General features: G+C 30.6%; 1 protein-coding gene across 1 annotated transcript; it reads left to right on the top strand.

Moving 5' to 3' along the window:
* Positions 1 to 3,022: 3,022 nt before the first annotated feature.
* Positions 3,023 to 21,481, top strand: lmbrd2a (LMBR1 domain containing 2a). The gene is made up of 18 exons (XM_073840454.1): positions 3,023 to 3,283; positions 5,335 to 5,574; positions 7,731 to 7,834; positions 8,004 to 8,102; positions 10,565 to 10,732; positions 10,835 to 11,045; positions 11,129 to 11,203; positions 11,294 to 11,407; positions 11,964 to 12,147; positions 14,056 to 14,237; positions 14,796 to 14,929; positions 15,029 to 15,134; positions 16,708 to 16,805; positions 16,907 to 17,010; positions 18,179 to 18,225; positions 18,305 to 18,413; positions 18,736 to 18,835; positions 20,592 to 21,481. The coding sequence occupies exons 2-18, from the start codon at positions 5,401 to 5,403 to the stop codon at positions 20,653 to 20,655; spliced, it is 2,073 nt and encodes a 690-aa protein (XP_073696555.1). The 5' UTR covers positions 3,023 to 3,283; positions 5,335 to 5,400; the 3' UTR covers positions 20,656 to 21,481.
* The last annotated feature ends 3,569 nt before the right edge of the window (positions 21,482 to 25,050 follow it).

Below are 25,050 nucleotides of genomic sequence, written 5' to 3'. Positions count from 1 at the left end.
AAAAACTATGACTGGTTTCGCAGACAGGGCTTAGACTAAGCCAGGACTATAGGCCATAGTTCAATTAGGACATTTAAGTTATTTTTATAAATGTGCTTAGAAAAAAACATTATATATTTTAAGATCAATCAGTGCAAGTTTCTTTCAGCTGAAACAGCTCAGACTTACATTTTATAGGACTAGGATTAAGCCCTGTCTGCGAAACCGGAGGTTAATGTTTCTGTTTTTAATACAATTATTTTTAAATAAATCAATGTAAACTCACACAGACATTTAATCACAATGATTCCATGTTAATAAAAATAAATTTGACTTGTTAAATTTGAAATAAAAAAAATAAATGTAAAATAAAAAAATATATATATTTTTTTTTTATCTAAATAGTAATATTAAAAAAATACAAATGACAAAAGCACATAATAAAATTACAAAAAAGTAAGCAAAAATTGAAATCAAACATATAAAAATAAAAGCTTATTCAAAATATTAATAAAACAAAAAAAAATGGAAATGTTGCAATGGCATCTATTTAATTTGGAAATACATAAAAACTAAAATAAATACCGAAAGACAAATTAATTAAGTGTAAATAGAAATACATAAAAATGACAAAAAAGCACATAACAAAAACACTAAAAGTTCAAAGTTCAAATTAAAACTGGAAATATAAAATAAGTTTAATAAAATATTATTTAAAAAAAAGTTGTCTTGACAGCTAACTCTTTAAGTTGAAGAACTAAAATTTTTAACTGGAAATAAAAACTTAAGTAAAAGTAAAGCTAAATAGTAATATTTAAAATAAATAAATAAATAAATCAAAAGGGAAAAAAATGACTAAAGCATTTAAAAAAAAATACTAAACATTCAAATAATTTAAATATTTCTGACTTTATATCATTCTAAAATCTGCATAATAATGCATCCTCATGCTTTATGTTACGTAAAAACTAACTGCGAAAGAGATAAAACAGGAAACAAAGTGCTGCTATTATGATGACTTCACCATAACATGATTACCCCTGAGCTTTGCCCTGTTTGCTGTAAAGGGTTTAGGATGAGAGGAGCAGATGGTTTTAGCACCCGCACACCTGTTACACTCAGACAAGAGAACTGCCACAAACGCTGAGCTGACTCTTTCCTTTCTGCTTCACACAGTGCATGCTGGACGTACTGGACAAATGTTATGAAGATGATGAGCGTTCAGGACTGGCTCCAGTCGGCTGATGTGCTGCTCTCTCTGCTGCTGGACTCTCTGGAGAACACAGACTATATGGAGGACTGGGATCTGTGTCTGAGGTTACTGGAGAACCTGAGTTTGGATCTTATTGGTCAGGTGCAGTGTTTGCTGGAGGATCGGGCAGTGTGTATTCAGTTTCTGGGCTCGTTGTGGGCAGATGATCTCTCCACCTGGGCTTTTTTGAACATCTAGATCTTCAAGTCGCTTCTACAAATTAGCAGAGGATGACTTTCCAGAAGATTTTACTGCAGAAAAGCGTTCTGACTGATTCTTCTCTGCTATCATCATACAATGCTCAAAATTCACAAATATAAAAAAATATAAATATAAAAGAAAGGTTTAAATTGCTGTGGATTTTTGATTATTCTTGATATATAAAGTATATATAAAAATTTACTTTCACCAGTCAACTCTTGGTTACAGATTACATTTTTCACTGCAAACACAGTAATATGAAATACAAATGAAGTGAGGGACCTTTAATCATCATGTTTATGTTAGTAAAATTTACTTCACAAGATTAAAAAAAAAAAATACTAATAATATAAATAATTATTGAAATAAAGAGTAATTAAATGTAAACAGAAAAATTATTATTTTGAATTTAATGCAAATTTATTCAATATAAACAATAATGTAAAATAAACCGAGGGACCTTTAAATGCTGCATATTTCTGTGTTACTAAAACTAAAATTTACTTTATAAATTTTTTAAAAAATGTAATTAAATGTAAAAGTAGTAATGTGAAATATAAAAACTGAATACTAAAGTATTTATAATTTGGTGACTTTTAATAAAATTTTCATGTTAAAAAATAAATATATAATACAAAATATTAAAAAATAAACTAAATTTGACTTCATAAAATTACATTTAAAAAAACAATTAAATGTAAAAAAAAAAAATGGTAATATGAAATAGCCTATAAATATATAAATAATAAATGCTTTTTTACTAACACTAGAACAATTGACTAATAATAATTATTTAAATAATTAAATAGTAATTAACTGTAACCAGAAAAATAAAATAAAAATCCTAAATTATAAATAATTTATTTTAATACAATTTAATAATTGTAAACCGTAATATTAAATGAAGGACCTTTAAATGCCACATGTTTCTGTTACTAAATCTCAAATAAAAAAAAATAAAAAAAACACAGTAATATGAAATAGCCTATAAATATAAATACAAAATATTTTTTAGTATATTAATACAAAATGCTTTTTTTATTTAAACTAGAATTTGCTTATAGAATACACAAACAAATAAGTAAAATGGGTTAACAAAAATAGCAATATTAAAAAAAATAAAAATGACAAAAGCACATAACAATTACTAAACATTAAGCTAAAATTAAAACTACACATATAAAAAATAAAAGCTTATTTAAAATATTAATAAAACAAAAAAGTGAACAGTTAAAAAACTGTTTAAGTTGGAAATACATAAAAACTAAAATAAAAATTATTTAAATGTAAATAGAATACATAAAAAAGACAAACGCACATAACAAAAACACTAAAAGTTAAAAGTTTAAATGAAAACTGGAAATGTAAAATAAAATTCAAATATTTTTAAACAAGAAATTTCCATGTTAATAAAACTTAATTTGACTTCATAAAATGAAATGAAAAAAATTATATAAAAAAAACAGTAATATGAACTACATACTACATACTTTTTGGTATATAGATACAAAATGCTTTTTTTCTTAAACTAAAATTTACTGAAAACTATATATAATAGTACAACAAAAATTGTACTGTTATAAAAAACTACCTATGATAGAAGCACAGCAAAATTACTAAAAAATAAAATAAAAATGGATTGACGGAAACCTGTGGGGGAAAACTACATTTCCCATAATGCCTCACGTGAGGCGGAAGTGCATCACTGCTCAGTTACGTGTCACGTCAAAAGGTTCTGTACACAAATATCACGGGCTGCTTAATTTTTACCAAGAGATGTGATCATTCTCCCTCATCGGACCTACACTCGTTCTTCAGATATCGGAGATATCTGAGTGTCTGTTTGAACTCGTAAGTTATTCTCCAGTTCTTTCCATAATGTTTCATTGACGGTCAAAAGATGAATTGTAGCGGAAAAGTGCTCCTGTAGCTGTGACAGAACCTCTTTGACTCTGTACTATTAATTACGCAATGACTACGTGTCGTGAAATAAATTTAGCAACCGGTATTCTTCAGTACTCAAACTTAACGACATAATTTCAATCAACCGACATTACAGAGATAGTCATTTTAAATAGTTTGACATCAGTTTGTCTTACGTTTCTGATACTTTCTTTTTACTGTATTTTCTTTATATTGGTGTTTAGTTCATAATTTAGTATAAATATTAAAACTACTCTATATTATATATATTTTTTATATTATGTAATTAATTTAATTATATATGATACTTATTATTATTATTAAATATTATATGCTTTATCAAATATATGTTTGATAAATTATTATATATTTTATTTATCACATTTTACTCATAATTAATTTGCTAAAAAGAAAATTAATTTATTTTCCAAAATTCTCATTACAATTATACATTTTACAAACTGCAGTGATCTTAATCCAAAATAACAAAATAATTTCATATTCCTTTCTTTAGATTTTAGGGCGAATTTTAACCTGGCAATTTCTTTATGACGTTTATGCTTTTTTTTACGGTATTGTCTTTATATTGGTGTTTAGTTTATAATTTAGTATGAATATTAAAATGATTAAACTACTTTATATTATATTTTTATTGTTTATATTGTTTTATTAATTTAATATGACATTTTTATTATTATTAAATATTATATGCCTTTTCAAATATATATTAGATATTTTTTATATATTTTATTTAGTTTTATATATCACATTTCACTCATTTAATTTGCTAAAAAGAAAATTATTTTATTTTCCAAAATTCTCACTACAATTATATATTTTACAAATTGCAGTGATCTTAATCCAAAATAGCAAAATAATTTCATATTCCTTTCTTTAGATTTTAGGGTGAATTTTAACCTGGCAATTTCTTTATGACATTTATGCTTTTTACTGTATTTTCTTTATATTGGGGTTTAGTTTATAATTTAGTATAAATATTAAAACAATTACTTTATATTATATATTTATTGTGTATATTATTTTATCAATTTAATTATATATGATATTAGGGCTGGGCGATTAATCGAAAAGTAATCGAAATCGACATTCAGAACCTATAATCGATCAAATTTTTCCAGGTCAATTATTTCAATTACTTTCCCTTTAAAAACACTACTACGTGTGGAGTCACGTAAGAGTAATTTTATTTAGAAGAGATACTGCTTATTTTCTACTTTTAATATTTATTATTATTTTATAAATAATTTAATTGCAAGTTATTTATTTTCACTAATTTAAGAAAAATGTGACTTTTGTTTTAAGCAATGTGTGCTTTAATTTCAGTTGTTCAACACTAATGTTCAATAAATAATCATAGATAGTAGTTAGTGTGTGCACCCTTCATTCAAAAATCTCTCACTTGTAATATGTGAGCATATTTACTGTACAAAACTTGTCAGTGAACTATGAGGGCAAAAAAAAAATATTATTTAAATATAATTTTATAAATGAATAAAATAATCGTTCATTAATCGTAATCGGCTTAAAATGTTCAATTAATCGAGATTTTGATTTTAGGCCAAATCGCCCAGCCCTATATGATATGTTTATTATTGTTAAATATTATATGCTTTTTCAAATATATATTTGATCATTTTTTATATATTTTGTTTAATTTTATCTATCACATTTCACTCATATTTAATTTGCTAAAAAGAAAATTATTTTATTTTCCAAAATTCTCATTACAGTTATATATTTCACAAATTGCAGTGATCGTAATCCAAATAACAAAATAATTTCATATTCCTTTCTTTTGATTTCAGGGTGAATTTTAACCTGGCAATTTCTTTATGACATTTAAGCTTTCTGATTCATTGACAGACACATTCCTGCCAGTCTGGCTCCAATGAACCTGTTATTAATGTCAATATTAGATGTACATTACAAATGCTGACGAAGTTTCTCTATCCAAACAGTGCTCATGTTGATGGAGTGTCTCGTGCCTGTCTGACGGGTTACATGTGAGACAGAGAGCAGTCAGGATGAGTGGCGTGGCGCTTGCGCTGGAGGTGGTGGTGGTGTTCTTCCTCGCGCTTTTCCTGCTGCACCGATATGGAGATTTTCGCAAGCAGCATCGGATGGTCCTCTTCGCCACCCTCCTCGCCTGGTTCCTGTGTTTCCTCATCGTCTTCATCCTCCCGCTGGATGTCAGCACGGTGAGAGCCTCTGCATGTGTAGAGAACATAGTCGAATGTGTCGTGGTGTAGTAGTTAAAAATCTGGGCTGGTAAAAGGTTGATGCATTGTCACATTTACAGTAAGCACACACATACTGTATCTAAACACTATAATCATGACTAAACAATAAAGCATGAAAAGCTGAAAGATTGCATGTCTTAACTGCCTAAGTGTGCTAAACCCGTTTCTATGAATATACAGTCAAACCAAAAATTATTTTGATACCTTCAACACTTCACAGTCTATTCGCTACTGTTTTTTAAAATCACAAGAACTCAGAGTTAAACAGAACAAATTAATCTTGAAAATTGTATGACAGTATTTACACAACTATCAAGACTTTGTTGATCAATTACAAAGAAATGCTTAATTTTGTTCAGTCTGTAGTGTAAAAAGGTTGCATTAGCAATTAAAGAAAAAACACTTAGGCAAAACATGGTCAGGTTCAGGTGTCTAAATAATTTTTGGTCCCAAATTTTTATCAGTTTCACTGGTAGTCCACTGTATGAAAAATATGTGGGTATAATGTCACAGTACTTTATTTTGCTATCCTCACTTACATAGATGAACTATAGTGTCCTGCACACCCACTAGTAAAAATATCAAAAATGATATCTGGTGTCTGAATAATTTTTCTTTGACTGGATATATTTATTTTATTTTATTTTTGGGTACAATTGCTGTAAAATTCAATTAAAATGATCATCCAGTAACTATGAATAACTGAAACTTTCATGAAAAAGTTTGTGCAATCCTTGTGGAAATTATCTTAAATCAGAGAGGAAATCTTAGATTCAGTCTTAAATTCATAAAGTTTGCATGAACTGCAATAAATATGAATATCACTCTCAGGATTTTTGTTTTGTTGCAAATACAAATACCCAAATATACTTAAATCAAGATACTGTACATTTACTTCAGATGCAATTTAAAGATATGAAGTCTTGTTTTCTAAGAAACTGATCAGAATTATTATTATTAAGAACAAATATCTGTCAGTTGGGGTATCAAAACATATTTTCCTTTGAATTAGTTAGATTTTTCTGTTATAAGTTCTTGTTTTGATCATAAATCTAGGAAAGCCCATTTCAATGAATAATAAAAAAAAAATTTAAAAATTAACTGCAACTTTTTATCTCACAATTTGGACTTTTTTTCCTTGCAGTCGCGAGTTTACGTTTTGCAATTCTGACTTTGTGAGATATAAACTCACAATTCTGAGAAATAAAGTCAGAATTGCATTATATAAACTCACAGAGTTATAAAGTAAGAATTGTTAGATTAAAACTCGCAATTCTGACTTTTCTGAGAAATAAAGTCAGAACTGTGAGATATAAACTCACAATTGTGAATTAATAAAGTCAGAATGTCTAGACTCACAATTACAATAAATAAATCCACAATAGAAATAAATCCATAAATCTGAGAAATTAAATCAGAATTGGGACTTTATGTCTCGAAGGGCGACCTTTTCTCGCTATTTTGACTTTATAAGTTGTAATTGTGAGTTTATGTATCGCAATTCTGACTTCATTTCTCAGAATTGTGAGTTTGTGTCATGCAATTCTGAGGAAAAAAGTCTGAATTGTCAGATAAAAAGTTGCAATAACCTTTTCTTTTTTTTTTATTCAGCGGTAGAAACGGGCTTCCATATATTTTTATCAAATTTCCATTTTCTAGTGGTTGGGAGCAGAGTTAATAAAGCCATTTTTTGGCTAATGGAAACTTGTTGGAAACTTTGAAGATTTGCTAATACAAGGCAACATTTAGAGAACATATTGACAAAATATGTTCCATAAATTTTATTCATAAAATTTTCAGTACTCGGTCTTCAAAGTTCTGAAAGTTCAAAAGTCCTAAATTAACCTTTATAAAACCTACAAAAACCATTGTGTAAATGAGTAGTAGAATAAAACTAGGCAGTGATGTTTGCATTTATAATTAGGGCATTTAACATGTGCTCTTATCTAGAGCCATTTAATGTATGCATGACTGCTATGATCAACAGATGGCAAGCATGCGACCCAAAACATCTGCTGTGGGGAAAATAAGCGTTATCTAAACACAAATAAGATGTAAAAGCAGTCTGATTTTGCTTTGTTATTCTCAATCCCTGTGATGTGTTGCTTCCACAGACCATATATAACCAGTGCAAGAATGACAATGTGGTCCACCGTGTTGCAAGCAACACTTTGAAGAGCGATAATTCCTCCAACTCTTCAATGCTTCCAACGCAAAGGTAAACACGTTTGCTTTGGTAAAATAAATAGCACTAGGAAGAACTTAAGCTGTGAAATGTGTTTAAACACTGTTATACAAATAGTGCTAAGACTTCTATGTTGAGTTAACACAGTTGATATGGTTATACATTAACTTTTCACCATCATTCCACCTTCTTCCGACTACAGGGTCCCAAAGACTTGCTATAAGCCTTGGAGTTATATCCCAGATGGAATTTTGCCTGTGTTTTGGAGGGTGGTTTACTGGACGTCACAGTTCCTGACATGGTGCGAGAGAAATTATGTGATTCCACTGGTTCTTCACAATTAAGAGCAACAGTAGGGTTCTTTTGAGCTCTGATATTGTTAAATGATGTTTTAAGCCACAATAGAGCAGGTTAGACACCATATTTGTGACCCTGGACCACAAAAACAGTCATATGGGTCAATCTGTTGAATACATAAGCTTTCCATTGATGTATGATTTGATAGGATAGGACAATATTTGACCATGATACAACTATTTGAAAAACTGAAATCTAAGGGTGCCAAAAAAACCGAAATACTGGACAATAAGTTGTCCAAATGAAGTTTTGATATATTTACGGTAGAAAAATTACAAAATATCTTTATTAAACATGATCTTTACTTAATATCCTAATGATTTTTGGAGAAAAAAAAATAGCTGCAAATATACCCGTGCTACTTAAGACTGGTTTTGTGGTCCAGGGTCACTTTTACAACTGTTTTATGAGGGGTTTTATTTTTTTCGGAAAGACATTTCATCAGCTAAACTGTATGATCTGTATGTTCTTTAACAACAGTACTATCAACAGAGCGAAATTTCTATCCCTCATAGTGTCTTTTTTTTATTTTAGTCAAAATTTGAATGTGGCACTACTCTGACTAAGGTTACTAAGGTACTGTGACTAATGCTTTCACTTATTAAAAAGTAATTAATTTGAAATGGACATTTCACCAAAAACACCAGCAGTTTATGCTAACTCCATTAAAGCATTGCAAATCATGCAATCAAGTATACAACTTAATCTACACTGCTGTTCAAAAGTTTGGGATCAGTAAAATTAAAAAAAAATTTTTTAAACAAGTCTCTTAGGTTAATCAAGGCTGCATTTATTTGGTTAAAAATGCAGAATTTTTTAAATGTTTTTCTATTTTAATATACTTTAAAATGTAATTTATTCCTGTGATGCAAAGCTGAATTTTCAGCATCATTACTGCAGTCTTCAGTGTCACTTGATCCTTCAGAAATCATTTTATTATGCTCATTTATTATTATTATGAACCATTATCAATGTTTTGCAACATTTGTGCTGCTTAATATTTTTTGTAACCCGTTTAATGTTTTTTTAGGATTCGTTAGCGAGTAAAAAGTTAAAAAGAACAGCATTTATTCAAAAATTTTACTGTCACTTTTTTTAATCAACTTAACACATCCTTGCTGAATTAAAGTATTCATTTCATTTAAAAAAAAAAGAAATAAAAATGACTGACCCCCATTTTTTAACTGTAGTTTATTTTGTTACAAAGTATTTATATTTTAAATAAATGCCTTTTTTTTTTTTACTTTTTATTCATCAAAGAATCCTGAAAAATGTATCAGGTTCTAAAACAATATTAGTCAGCACAACTGTTTCCAATGTTTTTTAATAAATCGGCACATTAGGATTATTTCTAAAGGATCATGTGATACTAAAAACTAAGTAATGATGCTGAAAATTCAGCTTTGCATCTCAGAAATAAATTATATTTTAATGTATATTAAAAAAATAGAAAACAGTTATTTTGGTAATATGCTAATAATATTTTATTTTTTAATTTTTCTGTATTTTTGATCAAATTAATACAGCCGTGATGAGAAAGTTATTTTAAAAACATTCAAAATCTTACTGATCCCAAACCTTTGAACGGCAGTGTATACAATATTTGTATACGTTTAAATACTTTGCAGCAAATATATTGCAAAACAATACTTTATTTTCATTTTTTAATGACTACAGTCATTAATTTAGTATTGACTAAATAATATAGATTTTTGGTTGATTATTTAGTAAATCATCTGTATTAACTTAATTTTTTTTTAGTAAATTAATTGTATAAAATTGTAAAATTTTAATTGTTAAAATAAAAAGAAATAAAATAACTACAGTCAATTAGTATTAATTCAATATTGTTTATTTGCAGTGCTTCGTGAAATGAGTAGTTAATCCTCTCATAAAAAAATTGTGAAAAATTTTAGTACTATTAAAATTAGAATTTTTTTACTGCAATAAAAGAAAGTGAATGTGAAAACACCTTCTAGAATCAACATTTCTGAAAAACATTTGTTTTATGGCACTTTTTGGTGATTACCAATTTATTGAGAGTTTTTGCTTTTACTGAAGTATCCATTTCTTTCTTAAATGCGGAAGAAAGCCTATAGGCGAGACTACCAGTTCATTCGCCACAAATAGGGAAATAACAAGGGATAAACAACATGTGGTAAACAGTAAAACTGTTTGCACAACAAACCTTTTCATAATTAAGATAATACATTGAAATAATATAGTAAGAAGCATCAATTTGCAATATCAAGCAGTGAACCCAGCTGTTTTGTACAGCTAAAAATACCTGGACGCAGATAAGACTGGAAGCGAGACCCATACAATTTACAAATGGCCATGCCCGCTCTTACGGGAAAAATAAGGCGGAAAAATTATTTAAAAATTGTCTTGTTTTTATGTGCGCAGGCTCTTGATTCCTTTCATGCAGTCATATGCACGTTCAGGGGGTTTCTCCATCTCCGGAAAGATAAAAACGGCTCTTATAGAAAATGCCATTTATTATGGCACATACCTGCTTATCTTCTGCTCTCTGCTCATCTACGTCGCAGTCACTCCAAAATGGCGTCTCTCCTGGTCAGTATCCCACCCTCATCTTTTGCCTTCAACCAATCACAGCACTCCTTTCATTTGTAGACCAATGCACATCTAACATTTGTTACTCAAATGTGTTTTAAGGTCTGACTTGAGGACGATCGGCATTACCGCCGCCAATACCTGGGGGTTGTTCCTCCTGGTGTTGTTGTTAGGATACGGTCTGGTGGAAATCCCACGCTCTTATTGGAGGGCATCGTGCCACGGGCAGCTGCTGGCAAAGACGTACTTTAAAGCAGCAAAACTGATGACGGAGAAAGCAGATGCAGAGGAAAACCTGGAAGACGTCATGGAGGTGAGATCATCAACTCTTTGGTCAAAGTTCATGCATTGTCTTATCAAAAATAAGTGCATACTTAAGTGTCCACACTTTTACAGGATGTCAAAACAGTCAATGAGACGATCAAATACAATCATCCACTACGCAAATGCATTGATACCATTCTGAAAAAGGTACGTTTAACTTAATCTACATCCTGGTGACTGTGCATGTGTAAAAATGGGACATTAACACTCTTTCATGTCTAATCACGTCTTTCTCAGTGTCCTGTAGAATACCAAGAAAAGATGGGCAGGAACATGGATGATTATGAGGACTTCGATGACAAAGGAAACCCTTATCCTAGTAAAAAGAGCTTAGTCAAATTACATAAACAGGTAATAAAATCCATCTTATTCTTCAGCATGGAAGTACAGAATTGGTCAAAACTGCTGTCCCACAACCAATAAACACATTTAAAAGCATTTAAGTATTTACATCTTAGGTGTTATTATTTATATATATAAACTTAATTTCTTGGGTACTTTCAATTGGGAGGTAGCTGTCCTGAACCCTAACCTCTATAATTTCAGTTTATTTAAATGATATTGAAGTAATGTTTGAACTTTTGTTCCATTGTTGTTTTTAAAAGTATCTTTTTGATTATTTGAATGTGTACCTTGGATTTTATATACAATTTGCATGCATAATTTTTTTTGGAAAAAGGCTTTTTGTTTTCCCCAAGACGTTTCTAACTCTGACTTTGGACCAAAATTTTATATATTTTATTAAATATAAAAAATTATTTAGTAAATTATTATAATTTTAATATAAATATAATTATAATAAGTAATTGATTTATATTAAATATACTTTTTTAAAAAACAATTATTTATAATAAAATATACATAATGGTATGTATTGTAATTGCATCCTATTAATATCTCCTGTCAGGTGATCTATGCCGTTCAGAGGCATAACCGTACGCAAGTTCAGTGGCAGATTCTATTGGACGAGGCTCTTCACTTAGAGGACGTGGCCAAAAATGAGACAAGCGCCACCCACCAGTTCGTTCACAGCTTCCCCTCTGCAGAACCACCCGGATGGATCAGCAAGTACCTGTACACGCCCACCGTGGGTGAGAAAACCTCTGGATACATTCACTCCTTTTATAGGCAAAATTGCTTTAAAGCATGAGGGCCCATTTACAATGATCATGCCAACAAAGGAGACTTCAAAACAATGCATTCCTGTTCACCCATTCACACCCTTTTTTGTATTTAAGGTTATTTTTTATGCATAATAGAAAAAGTATTTCAGCATGAAAAGGTCTATAGGAAAGCATTGTCATTGTTGTATATCTGTGCAGCAGGAATAACAGGAACCCGCCTTTAAGGCCTGTTCCATCAAATGATTTAATGCATGCTTTACTTGGGTAGTACCAGCAGCTTTCTTTCACAAAGATTTTATAAAAGCAAACTGTTGCACAAAAACACACAAGTCTAGCAAGATTGGAATGTTTGTGGAACAGTCTCTTGCTGAATACTGACAAAAATATCAGTAGTTTTATCATCAAATGCCATGCCGCTTTGAAAAGACTTTGGAATGGTTGCTACATTTCAGCACACACACAAGTATTAGCACCGACCCGTGACCTTACAGTACAAAAAGAAGAAGTTGGTTGTCTGGCCGAGGCCATTTTTTAAGAATGGATGGCAATGGAGGAGAGGCTTTCATATGCTGAATAAACAGCTTTTGTGGGAAAACAGCTTCTCATTTAAAGGAGAAGTTCACTTTCAGAACAAAAATTGACAGACCCCCTTGTCATCCAAGATTTTCATTCTTTCTTCAGTCGAAAGAAAAAATGTTTTCCTCAAAAAACATTTAAGGATTTCTCTCCATATAATGGACTTCTATGGTGCCCATGAGTTTGAACTTCCAAAATACAGTTTAAATGCTGCTTCAAAGGGCTCTAAATGATCTTATCTAGCAAAACGATTGGATATTTTCTAAAAACAATTGACAATTTATATACTTTCTAATCTCAAATGCTCATTTTGTCTAAGTGTGCATCAAATCTGTGCTTTCCGGTTCAAGACAGTTAGGGTAAGTCGAAAACTCCCATCTCATTTTCTCCTCCTACTTCAAAATCATCCTACATCGCTGCAGAACTACCAACCCAGTGTCTACAAAGTTAATGTGCAAAAAAGATCAAACAGCGATGTAGGACGTTTTTGAAGTTGGAGAAGAAAAGTAAATGGGATAACTGTCATGATCCGGAATACACAAAGTTGACAGAGCTAGACAAGATGAGCATGAGGTTAAAAAAGTATATAAATTGGCAATTTTTTAAAGAAAATAACCGATCGTTTCGCTAGATAAGACCCTTTTTCCTCTGGGATCATTTAGAGCCCTTTGAAGCTGCATTTAAACTGCATTTTTAAAAGCTCAAACTCAGGGGCACTGTAGAAGTCCACTATATGGAGAGAAATTCTAAAATGTTTTCCTCAAAAAACATAATTTCTTTATGACAGACGAAAGAAAGACATGAACATCTTGGATGACAAGTGGGTGAGTAAATTATCTGTAAATTTTTGTTCTGGAAGTGAACTTCTCCTTCAATGAAATAACAGGCTATATAATGTTCAACACGTTTGCAATGAAACATTAATTTTAAAGTGATTTTTTTTAGAGTTTTTAGTGACATTTTTGCCACAGGTAGGATTTAGTTTGATTAACTGTCACACAACTCTGGTAGAATTCAATGACATCAAGGCCAAAGTTGGCCGCTATGCTTTTTCCAATGTTAGAGCTGCGGGCTTTGCTATCTCTGGATGGATATCTGAGATTTTTGCCTGTTTTGTCATCCAATGTCTCAACAAGTCAGACAATTTGAGATGTCATTCATGTCTGAAGCATAAATGTATCACAGTTTACAGTATATTCAGCATTAAGGGTTTGTTCAAATCACTAACCTGAGGTAGACATGTTGTAAATGAACAGTTTGAATAGGTTTTAACCTCTTGCATCTCTCTCTGTCCCGTAGAGTGGTACTGGGAGTGTGTTTTCCGCCGGTGGTGTTATCGCGTGCTGGCTGTGGTTTTGTGCATGTTTTCTGCAGCCGTAGTCTGGTCTGAATGCACCTTCTTCAGCACACAGCCCGTTCTGTCTCTCTTTGCTGTCTTCATTCAGCTCGCAGAGAGAGACTACAACTATGTTTACATAGAGGTGAGGAGAAACAAGCACAATTACACACATACAGAACGTTTACATACACCTTGCAGAGTCTGCAAAATGGTTATTTTACCAAAATAAGGGGGATCATACAAAATGCATGTTATTTTTTTATTTAGTACTGACTTGAATAAGATATTTTATAAGACATCCACAAGAGAAAATAATAGTTCAAAAGTTCTTCATTTTTATCATTTTTGTGTATTCGAACCCTTTCCAACAATAACTGTATGATTTTGAGATCCATCTTTTCAATCAGAATATAATGTGTTGACCTGTGTAAAAAAAAAAAAAAATTATATATATATATATATATATATATATATAATATTAAATTTATGAAATATGTGATTTTTTTTTTGATTATTCTAACTTATTTATTATAACATGTATATGAAATGTTGTTTGCAAACCATTTTACTAAGTGAATCAGAAACAGAATTCAATAATCATGACTATTGGGAATTAATAGTAAAAATGGTTACTGAAACCTGAAAGCTGTACAATGCAAAACTGAAACCTGTACATTGTTCTTTTCTCTTTGTCCAATAGATGGCGTGTTTTGTCACCATATTTTTCTTGTGTTACTGCGTGTACTCCACTGTGTTCCGGATCCGAGTCTTTAACTACTATTACCTGGCCCCTCACCACCAGACGGACGCCTACAGTCTGCAGTTCAGCGGCATGTACGAAACACCTTGTGACTGTTACAGAAATCATCTGCAGGTTGTTTTGATTAGTTGCTGTATCAGTATTCTGTACATATAATTCTGATTGCTGTGCAGGTTGTTTTGCCGTTTGACTCCTCCGCTGTGTCTGAACTTTCTGGGTGTGATTCACATGGATTCCACCATCTCCCATCAAAAGAGAGAGAAGACAGCGTACAACTCAGTGAGCCACACACCACTCTCACAGATCAATATAATCACGAATCTATAAAATTAGCATCAGTAAATTTTACATTTTAAACACACACAGATGAACCAAGATTAGAATTCTAACCTGTGATTAACGCCTTCACCTGCAGATCATTTTATTAACCTCATCACCTGTACATTTAAAGTTAATCCCTAACTGAGATTTAAAACAAAGTTTAAAGTAATTGAAAAACTGTATTAACAGTAGGTTATTCTAACTTAAATTTAAATTAAAATCAGAATCAAAATGATGATTTAAATGTAAGTGCTTTGTAAGTTTGTTGCAACAGAATAATTAGATAAATCTAGATTTAAGATTTAAACTTGATGCTTATTGGTGAAACCCACCCTAACACTCCTGATCATCAGGCAGATAGATAGATAGATAGATAGATAGATAGATAGATAGATAGATAGATAGATAGATAGATAGATAGATAGATAGATAGATAGATAGATAGATAGATAGATAGATATTGAGATAGATAGATAGATAGATAGATATTGAGATAGATAGATAGATATTGAGATAGATAGATAGATAGATATTGAGATAGATAGATAGATATTGAGAGATATTGAGATAGATAGATATTGAGATAGATAGATAGATAGATATTGAGATAGATAGATAGATATTGAGAGATATTGAGATAGATAGATAGATAGATAGATAGATAGATAGATAGATAGATAGATAGATAGATAGATAGATAATTAGAAATAAATATAAATTACATGTGAATGTGTCTTAATTAAAAAAAATCATTTTTAATTTATGATTATATATTTTTAAACTTATGTAAATGTATCAATGTAATATTACTTGGTTAAAAAACAACATTTACTTTATTTTACTTTATTTACTAAAAATGTAGAATGGCAACTTCTATGAACACTTTATTTATTGATAATGCAAATAAAAGTCTGAATGCGTGTGGTTTTTCAGTTGTTTTTTGGGATACTCTTACATTCTTTATTCAGCAAGAATGTTTTAAAGTTAAAATATGAGTATTCATTTGTGATGTTTCTTAATTTTACATCATAAAAATCTCTAAAAAGACAGTAATGTCCTTATTCAGTTCAAGTCAGTCCAGTGTTGATTCAGTTCAGTTCAATAACTGTAAATTCATCAATTAATTATGATATAAAAAATGTATTCATAAATGTATATCCACCTTATTTTTCCTGTAAGAGTGGGAAATTTGTCAATTTAATGTGTCTGCCTTCCACTGTCATTTACTTCCAGCTATTTTTAGCTGTACAGAACAGCTCGCTATGCTGCTTGATATGGCAAATTGGTGTGTCTTTCCATGTTTTTTTTAGTGTATTAATTAGGAGCATGCTGGTTTTTAGTGCAAAGAGTTTTACCATCTACTGCACGTTTTTATTCTTCTTGTTATTTCCCTACAACGGCTAATAAACCAGAAGTCTCACACATTCACAGAAAACAGCTTACTTTTGCATTAAAAAAAATAAGGTGAATAACCCAGTTGTACTGATACTTATGGCTACTTAACTTCATAATTTCTCTTTCTCTCTGTTAGATAATGGGATCCATGCAAGTGCTGTCATTCATCGCAAATGGATTTTATATTTATTATCCAATGCTCATCGTTTTGCTCTGCATTGCAACTTACTTCAGGTAAGATTTCACTCCAAAGGAGATTCTCACATATTTGGCACACATGAGATCACCTATGATAGAGACTGTTAGCTCTTTGTTTTTCCTCTTGTTATTTTTAGTCTGGGCACACGCTGTCTGAATCTGCTGGGCTTTCAGCAGTTCATGGGTGAGAATGATCTGACCTCTGACCTGGTGGATGAAGGAAGGGAACTCATCCGGAGAGGTACTACAAACACTGGCCTTTTATTCCAACTCTCATTAGTTTCCTATTTAAAAACCCACTGCATTTAAAATTGGACTTGTTCGTCTATGTTAATGCATTCCTCATCATAGATAAATACTTGTAAATGATTACTACACTCTTAAAAATAAAGGTGCTTCACGATGCCATAGAAGAACCTTTTCTGTTTAAATGGTTTCATAAAGAACCTTTAACATCTGAAGAACCCTTCTGTTTCACAAAATGTTCGAAAGAAGATTCTTCAGATTATAAAAAGGTAAGAAAGAGATGGTTCTTTAAAGAACCTTTGACTAAATGGTTCTTTGTGGAACCAAAAAATTGTTCTTCTATGGCATTGCTTGAAAAACCTTTTAAAGCACCTTAATTTTTAAGAGTGTAGGACTGAAAAATATTGGTAATTAATTATAGTGGTGGCTAAAATTATTAGAACACTAGTATTTTTTTAGCTAAAAATGGTTTTAAGTCATTTATTTCTGACTTAAATAACTGACTAAATCCAGAAGAACTGTGGCAATATCTCCAAGATAAAAAAAATATATATAAAACCTACCTGCAAAGCTACAGTACTGTTAAAGGTTTTAGGCACTTGTGTAAAAGTGCTGTAAAATGAGGATGCCGTCAAAAAAATGTCATAAATAGATTTTCTTTATCAGTTAACTTATATTAACTAAATTAAATCAACATTCGGTGTGACCATCCTTTGTGTTTAAAGCAGCTTTTGCCCTAGGTGCACTTGGGCATAGTTTTTCAGTAGCTTTGTAGGTAGGTTCGTGCATCTTGGAGACATTGCCACAGTTCTTCTGGATTTAGTCTGCCTCAGTTTGTTCTGTTTCTTCATGTCATTCCAGACAGACTGGGTGATGTTGAGATCAGATCTCTGTGTGGAGCACTGGCTGTTATCATACTCCTTGTGCAAAAAAAATCTGACTGGATTATTACAATTAATGGCAAAATTAATGTTTGGAAATGTAAACGGATATTTCCTACTGACACACTACACCAAAAGATGACTTATAACCATTTTTTAGCTAGTGGAAATGCTAGTGTTCTAATTTCTGCACTAGTGTTCTGCATTTTGGCCACAACTGTCCATATACACACATTACATGTTCATCTTACAATTGCTCTAAAAGTTGCTTTTGTTTTTCAGAAAGAAGAAAACGCCAGAGAACAGAGGATGGCGAGGGCAGGCGAAGGGTGAGTTTGTTTTCTGGCTAAACTGTATATAATCTCTGATGCCTGTCTGAACCCTGTTCATCACGTCTCTGTCTGTCAGGAATGGAGGGAACGCTATAGTGAACACAGGGAAAGACACGGTGGGAGGAACAGAAGCACATACTCTGAGCTAAAGGAGGCGGATGGCCCTGGCACAGACACTGGCAGAGGTTAGGAAGATTCACATGGTTACAAAAGCTTCATGCAAAATGCTGTGAGCAATATTAGAGGTCTTGGTCAGAAGAGGATTGAGTTGAAAGACAATTTAAATTCAGTAACATTATTGATTTAACTGCAGTGAATTGAATGAACAATAAACTGACTTGAGCAAAAATGATGGCACGATTGTCTTTAGTAGAGCTACTTGTAGCTAAATTGAAACATTGGCACAGCTGTTGAACTGAATTGAAACAACAGAGCTGCTATTTGTTTCATAATTAATGAGTTTTACAATATTGAGACTGGTATATAAAATGTGACTTGTGTGTGCAGCTCAGTCCCGTAGAGACCGAAGTGACAAAGCTGAGTTACTACAGGACGTTGAACCGTTAGACTTCACTGGAGAAGAACCGCTGGAAACAGATAACAGGAGGTCTGTATTATATTTCTAAAAGAAATGCATTAGTTTTAGCATGAGAGCTGAAGCGAACTCAAAAGTACTGTTTTTCTTATGCATTTTTATGCTGTCACTATGTCATAATTTTGACTTTTTATTTCATAGTTTTGACTTTATAAGTCATAATTATGACTTTTTAGCGTATAATTATTACTTAAGTCATTTAAAATTTTTCATCTCAATTTCAACTTTAAGTCATAATTTCAATTAGTCATAGCTTTAACATTTTATCTCATAATTTTGACTTTATAAGTCATAATTTTGACTTTTTATCTTAAAAATTTCCACTTTCTCTCATAATTATGACATAAGTCATAACTTCCACTTTTATCTCATAATTTAAAGTCATAATTTTGACTATGAGAGCCAAACTGAACTCAATGTTTTTTCTTATGCATTTTTTATACTGTCACTGTTGCTTAGATGATGCATGGTTTATGATATTATATAATTGTAGTTAAGTGTTATTTTTATTCAAATATTATTTTGTTCTTTAATATATACAAGACTTCTTACTCAAGTAAAAGAGAAAGACGTACAGTATAGTGACAACAGTTCTATTTTTGCCACAAATATTTGTCAAAATAATATCATGTGTGATCATGTTTAATATTTACTAAATAATTAATTCGAACAGCTAAATATTTTTGTGATAAATAAGTTACACCATCAGTCAAAAGTTTTTGAACAGTAAGATTTTTAAATGTTTATTTTTTTAAAGGAAGTCTCTTCAGCTCACCTGACCTGCATTTATTTGATCCAAAATGCAGAAAAAAACAGTAAAATTGTGATATTTTTACTATTTAAAATAAATGCTTTCTATTTGAATGTTTTGAAATGTAATTTATTCCTGTGATCAACGCTACATTTTCAGCATCATTACTCTAGTCTTCAGTGTCACGTGATCCTTCAGAAATTATTCTAATATGCTGTTCAAGAAACATTTTTGTTAATATCATTATTATTATCATCATCAATATTTAAAACAGTTGAGTACATGTTTTTTAGGATTCTTTGACGAATAGACATATCCAAAGATCAGCTTTTATCTGAAATAAAAAGCTTTTGTAACACACTGTGCCGTTCAAAAGCTTGGTCTGTATAATTATATCTGTATGAGGTCAGTATAATACTTTTATTAAGCAGTGATGCTTTAAATTGATTAAAAGTGATTATAAAGACATTTATAATGTTACAAAAGATTTCTATTTCAGAAAAATGCTGTTCTTCTAAATTTTCTATTCATCAAAAAAAACGACTCAGCTGTTTTTAACAATAATGATAATAACAATACATGTTTTTGAGCAGCAAATCAGAATATTAGAATGATTTCTGAAGGATCAGGAGTAATGATGCTTAAAAATTCAGCTTGAAATCCCAGGAATAAATTAATTTTAAAATAGTATTTTCAAATAGTATTTATTTTAAATAGTACAATTATTAAACATTTTTTTTGCTGTACTTTGGATCAAATAAATGCAGGCTTGGAGAGCAGAGACTTCTTTAAAAAACATAAAAAATCTTACTGTTCAAAAACTTTTTACTGGTAGTCTATTTTGATTTATTGCAATGAATGCAACATTTAATGACATTAACAATTGAAGACTTTCTGCTCTAATTTAAGACTCTTTAAGGCCTAAATTTGTGGAAGGGCAACTTAAGATTTTTTAAGAAACACCTGGCTTTTTCTAAATTTAAATTGAACTTAATGGGCATCATTGTCTCTTTGCAGGTATGCTGGAGGACATTACCTCTCGACTTCTGCATCTCGTTCACGCATCTTTGATGATGTTTGAGAACAAGGAGAACAATGAAGGGAAACTGTTTGCACTTTTTAATCTTCACACTCTTCCTGAAGTGTCCAGTGAGGGACTGCAGCTTTAACGCTTCTGTCTTTCTGTAGTGTTTTATGTCCTTACCTTCCATTGGCCCTTTACTTCCAGATGAAGTCAAAACAGCAAACACAACACACACACAGCTGAAGTTCACTGAAGGTGCTATATCTTCAGAGCAGCGATGGTTGGCTTTCATGTAGTAGAGGATGATTATCATGTGGCTGAAAAGGGAAAGAAAAGGGGTCATGTTTTCATTAGAAGCCTAATTTATAGATTTGTATTTGCTGAATACATGAACAAGGGATTTTTTGGTCACCCAGATGCATGAGGTCTCACTGGGTCCTGATTTGTGTGCCCTGCTTTGACCTCTGACCTTCACCTTCAGGATTGGAATGTGTTTGACCAGTAAATGACCCAACAGAAAATATTTTGTTTGACAATATTGTTTAACCATTTATTATTTAATGAAGTTACAGGTGAGATGATTCTCTTCAGCTCATGTTTTGTACTGTAAACTTCAAATCTCTTCCATCAAACAGTTAAAGATGTCAGAGTGAATATAACATTAATACTGTTTTACTTTTCATTTATGTTCTATTTATTATGAATGTCCCTGAATTAATATTAAATAACTGCTCAGTGCTACTGACATGTTGAAGGATGATTTGTGCTTTTTTGGGGATGACACACAAGTCTGTATAAGCAGTTGTTTTATTTCTTTTCTGTTTTGTTGTCTTGTTTGTTGTCATTTCCTCAATACCTCAAATAAAACTTTCTGAGATCTTAATTTTATTTTTGTAAACTTGTGTACAACTGACTAAGACTAAAGAAATGTCTTGATATTTTAATGCTACTCTGTGACAGATTTGGCTGTTCACACCAACCATAACAGGGTTTGAACTAAAGAAAAACCATACAGGTATCAGGAATATAAAAATGTTTAACATGTTCTTACTTAAAGACAAGAAATTACTCAATTAAGGAATATTACTAATTAACAGAACAGTTTTTAAAGTATTTTAGAATGTGCAGAAAGAGGGCAAGGCAGTAAACATCTATGGGCCATTCATAAAAAAAAAAAAATCTAGTAATACACTTTAACTATTCATAATATGTACTGGTCTCAGGTAACTTTTTTCTTACGTGATTTTAAATTAGAAAAATGGATGTTTTTTTCTCAGTACTGTTACCAAAACTCTTGTCTTAAGCATGTCGTAATTACTACTTTTTAAGGATTTATTTTTCTTAAGTGGCAGAAATGGGCTTCCATAACTTTTTAAAAACATAATTTATACTTTTTATCTCGTAATTACGACTTAAGTCATAATTTAAACTTTTTATCTTGTAATTTTTACTTTATAAATCATAATTTAGACTTTTTATTTCGTCTGTTTATCTCATAATTTCTATTTATCTCATAATCATGACTCAAGTCATAATTTCGACATTTTGTCTCATAATTTTGTCTTTGAGTCAATTTCGACTTTCTGTCTTGTAATTATGATTTAAGTCATAATTTCAACCCTTAAAGTCATAATTATGACTTTTAAAATCATAATTTCTTTTTTTATCTCATCAATTTATCTCATAACTTCAATTTATGTCATAATCATGACTTAAGTCATAATTTTTTTATCTCATAATTTTGACTTTATAAGTCAATTTCAATCTTCTATCTTGTAATTATGACTTAAGTCATAATTTCAACTTTTTATCTCATAATTTTGACTTTATAAGTCAATTTCAATCTTCTATCTTGTAATTATGACTTAAGTCATAATTTCAACTTTTTATCTCATAATTTTGACTTTATAAGTCAATTTCAATCTTCTATCTTGTAATTATGACTTAAGTCATAATTTCAACTTTTTATCTCATAATTTTGACTTCATCTCGTAATTTTGACTAGTCCTAATTTAAAATTTTTATTTCATAATTATGACGTAATTTTGCCTCATCTCATAATCTGACGTTATCTCTTAATTATGTAATAAGTCATCATTTCGACCTTTAAAGTCAATTTCGTCTTTTTATCTTGTAATTACGACTTATTGCCTCATAATTATGACAAGTCATTTGGCTTTTTATCTCATAATTTCGACTTTCTATCTCATAATTATGACTCAAGTCATAATTTCCACCCTTAAAGACTTTTCTCATAGTTATGACAAGTCATTTGGCTTTTGTATCTTATAGTTTCAACTTTCTGTCTAGTAATTATGATTTAGTCATAATTTTGATCTTTAAGTCATAATTTAATTTTTTTATCTCATAATTTTGACTTTATGAATCAAAATTTCAACTTTACCTCAAAATTTTGATTAGTCCTAATTTTAACTTTTTATTTCATAATTATGACGTAATTTTGCCTCATCTCATAATCTGACGTTATCTCGTAATTGTGTATTAAGTCATTATTTTGACCTGTAAAGTCATAATTTAAATTTTTTAATCTCATATAAATCCAACTTTAAACTTTCTTATGATTATGACTTAAGTCATACTTTCGACTTTTTATCTCATAATTTCGATATTTTATCTCATAGTTATGACAAGTCATTTTAGCTTTTTATCTCATAATTTTGACTTTCTATCTCGTAATTATGAATTAAGTAAGTCATCGTTTCAACCTTTAAAGTCATAATTTCGACTTTATCTCATAATTTTGATTTACATCATAATTTCTACTTTTTTTTTTAAATCTCATAATTTCTTTTTTAAGGCATGAATTTTTGGGAACAAATTTTTACCCAGAAGTGAGCAAAACCTGATAAAATCCCCCCAAATCTCCTTTTGGATGATTTTATCAGGTTAAGCTCACTTCTGGGTACTCATTTATTAGAATATAATTTCTATTAAATTACTATTAAACAATAACAAAAAAGTACAATAGGGCCCAGTGTACAGTGTTAATATGAAGACGTTTTCTGTATTGTTTTTTTTACAGCTGGTCTTTTACCTGTATTTTTAATAACTCAAGGAAAGGCTCATAAACAAAATAATGACTTTTCAGTTTTTCTGTGGATATTTTTTTTATTTTTTATTACAGAGCAGGTCAGACTCAAACGGCATTTCATGTATGGGTATAATACGTAATTGCCACAGGACAGCAATTGCAAGTACATTTTCTGTCATACTCAACAATGCATGAACATCTCAGTGTAGATATAAGACCAAATCTATAAATATGGATGTAGCCTAATATTTACATTAATAAATCAATATACCAGATGACACTATACATCATGTGTCCTGTGGAAGTTTTTTAGAAGGGGCAAACAGAACTGAGTGAAAACCTGAGTGAACACGACTAAAGTATGTATTTTATCTGAAATATTATAGATTCTAAATATATTTGAAGCACAGATAGGATATGGGGGTGTTTTTTATTAATTATTAATATTTTAATTATTTTTTTAATCATATATTTTTAAATTTGCAGTTAGATTAATGTGCAGGACATATTGCTTAATAATAAAATGTATTTTATTATGTATACAGAAATAGCATCAATTCGGTGGAATTCTTTTCGAAAAGAAACCGGACTGGACAAGAGACTAATATAAATGGACTGTAATGCCGTAAAACCAAAACGAAGAAGAATGAGGGTATTTTTTAACTGAATAATTGTTTATTGGTATTATTATTATCATTATCATTATATGTATATGCATATATATATATATATATATATATATATATATATATATATTGCCCCCCACTTTTCCCCTACAAATGTTTTTGGAAAGTTTATTTTTATTTTTTTAAAGATATATTATTTTTTTTGTTTGTTTTGTCTCGTCTCTATGGCCTTTCCCTTCTCTCCCCATCATATTTATAAATACACTCCAGTCCAGTCGGTGGCGGTAATGCACTATTAAGCTGGTTTGTCAACCGCCAATAAAACAACAGAAGAAGAAGAAGAAGACGACGATCACATGATCACACGCCGTTTGAAAAAACTGCGGGAAGCAGACGACATTTTCTCCTGTTTCATTTAAACTACTTTAACTCACATAAGGTAACATTTTAACATAAAATATATACAGTATATAATATATGACATTTGTATTATGCACATTATTTTTACCGATGATATATTTTAAATATATGGGTAAACAAATCACTGCAAACTCCTAACACGAGGTTCATTGGTGGCTTGCTGAGGAGGAAAATATTATTGGTTGGCCTTTAATAAATACGTGTTCAATGAACGATTCAGAGCTGAGGGTCTTCCATGAACGAAGATCTGCTGGACGACAATTAATCAATGTGCCTGCAATGAAATGCTCACTAAATTACTGAATACTGTGGTGTAAGAGTAGTATAAGACAGAATTTTATCAGATGTTGCTCA

Source organism: Garra rufa, chromosome 5, assembly GCF_049309525.1.
Source record: "Garra rufa chromosome 5, GarRuf1.0, whole genome shotgun sequence".
NCBI classification, from domain to species: domain Eukaryota; kingdom Metazoa; phylum Chordata; class Actinopteri; order Cypriniformes; family Cyprinidae; genus Garra; species Garra rufa.
This window is presented reverse-complemented; position numbering and strand designations above follow the sequence as displayed.

Excerpts from the sequence above, each read along its gene's own strand:
- lmbrd2a (XM_073840454.1), top strand. The coding sequence starts at position 5,401 with ATGAGTGGCGTGGCGCTTGCGCTGGAGGTGGTGGTGGTGTTCTTCCTC. Across the intron at positions 11,046-11,128 it reads ACCTGGAAGACGTCATGGAG|GATGTCAAAACAGTCAATGA; the intron begins GTGAGATCATCA and ends ACACTTTTACAG. Across the intron at positions 15,135-16,707 it reads AGAAGACAGCGTACAACTCA|ATAATGGGATCCATGCAAGT; the intron begins GTGAGCCACACA and ends TCTCTCTGTTAG.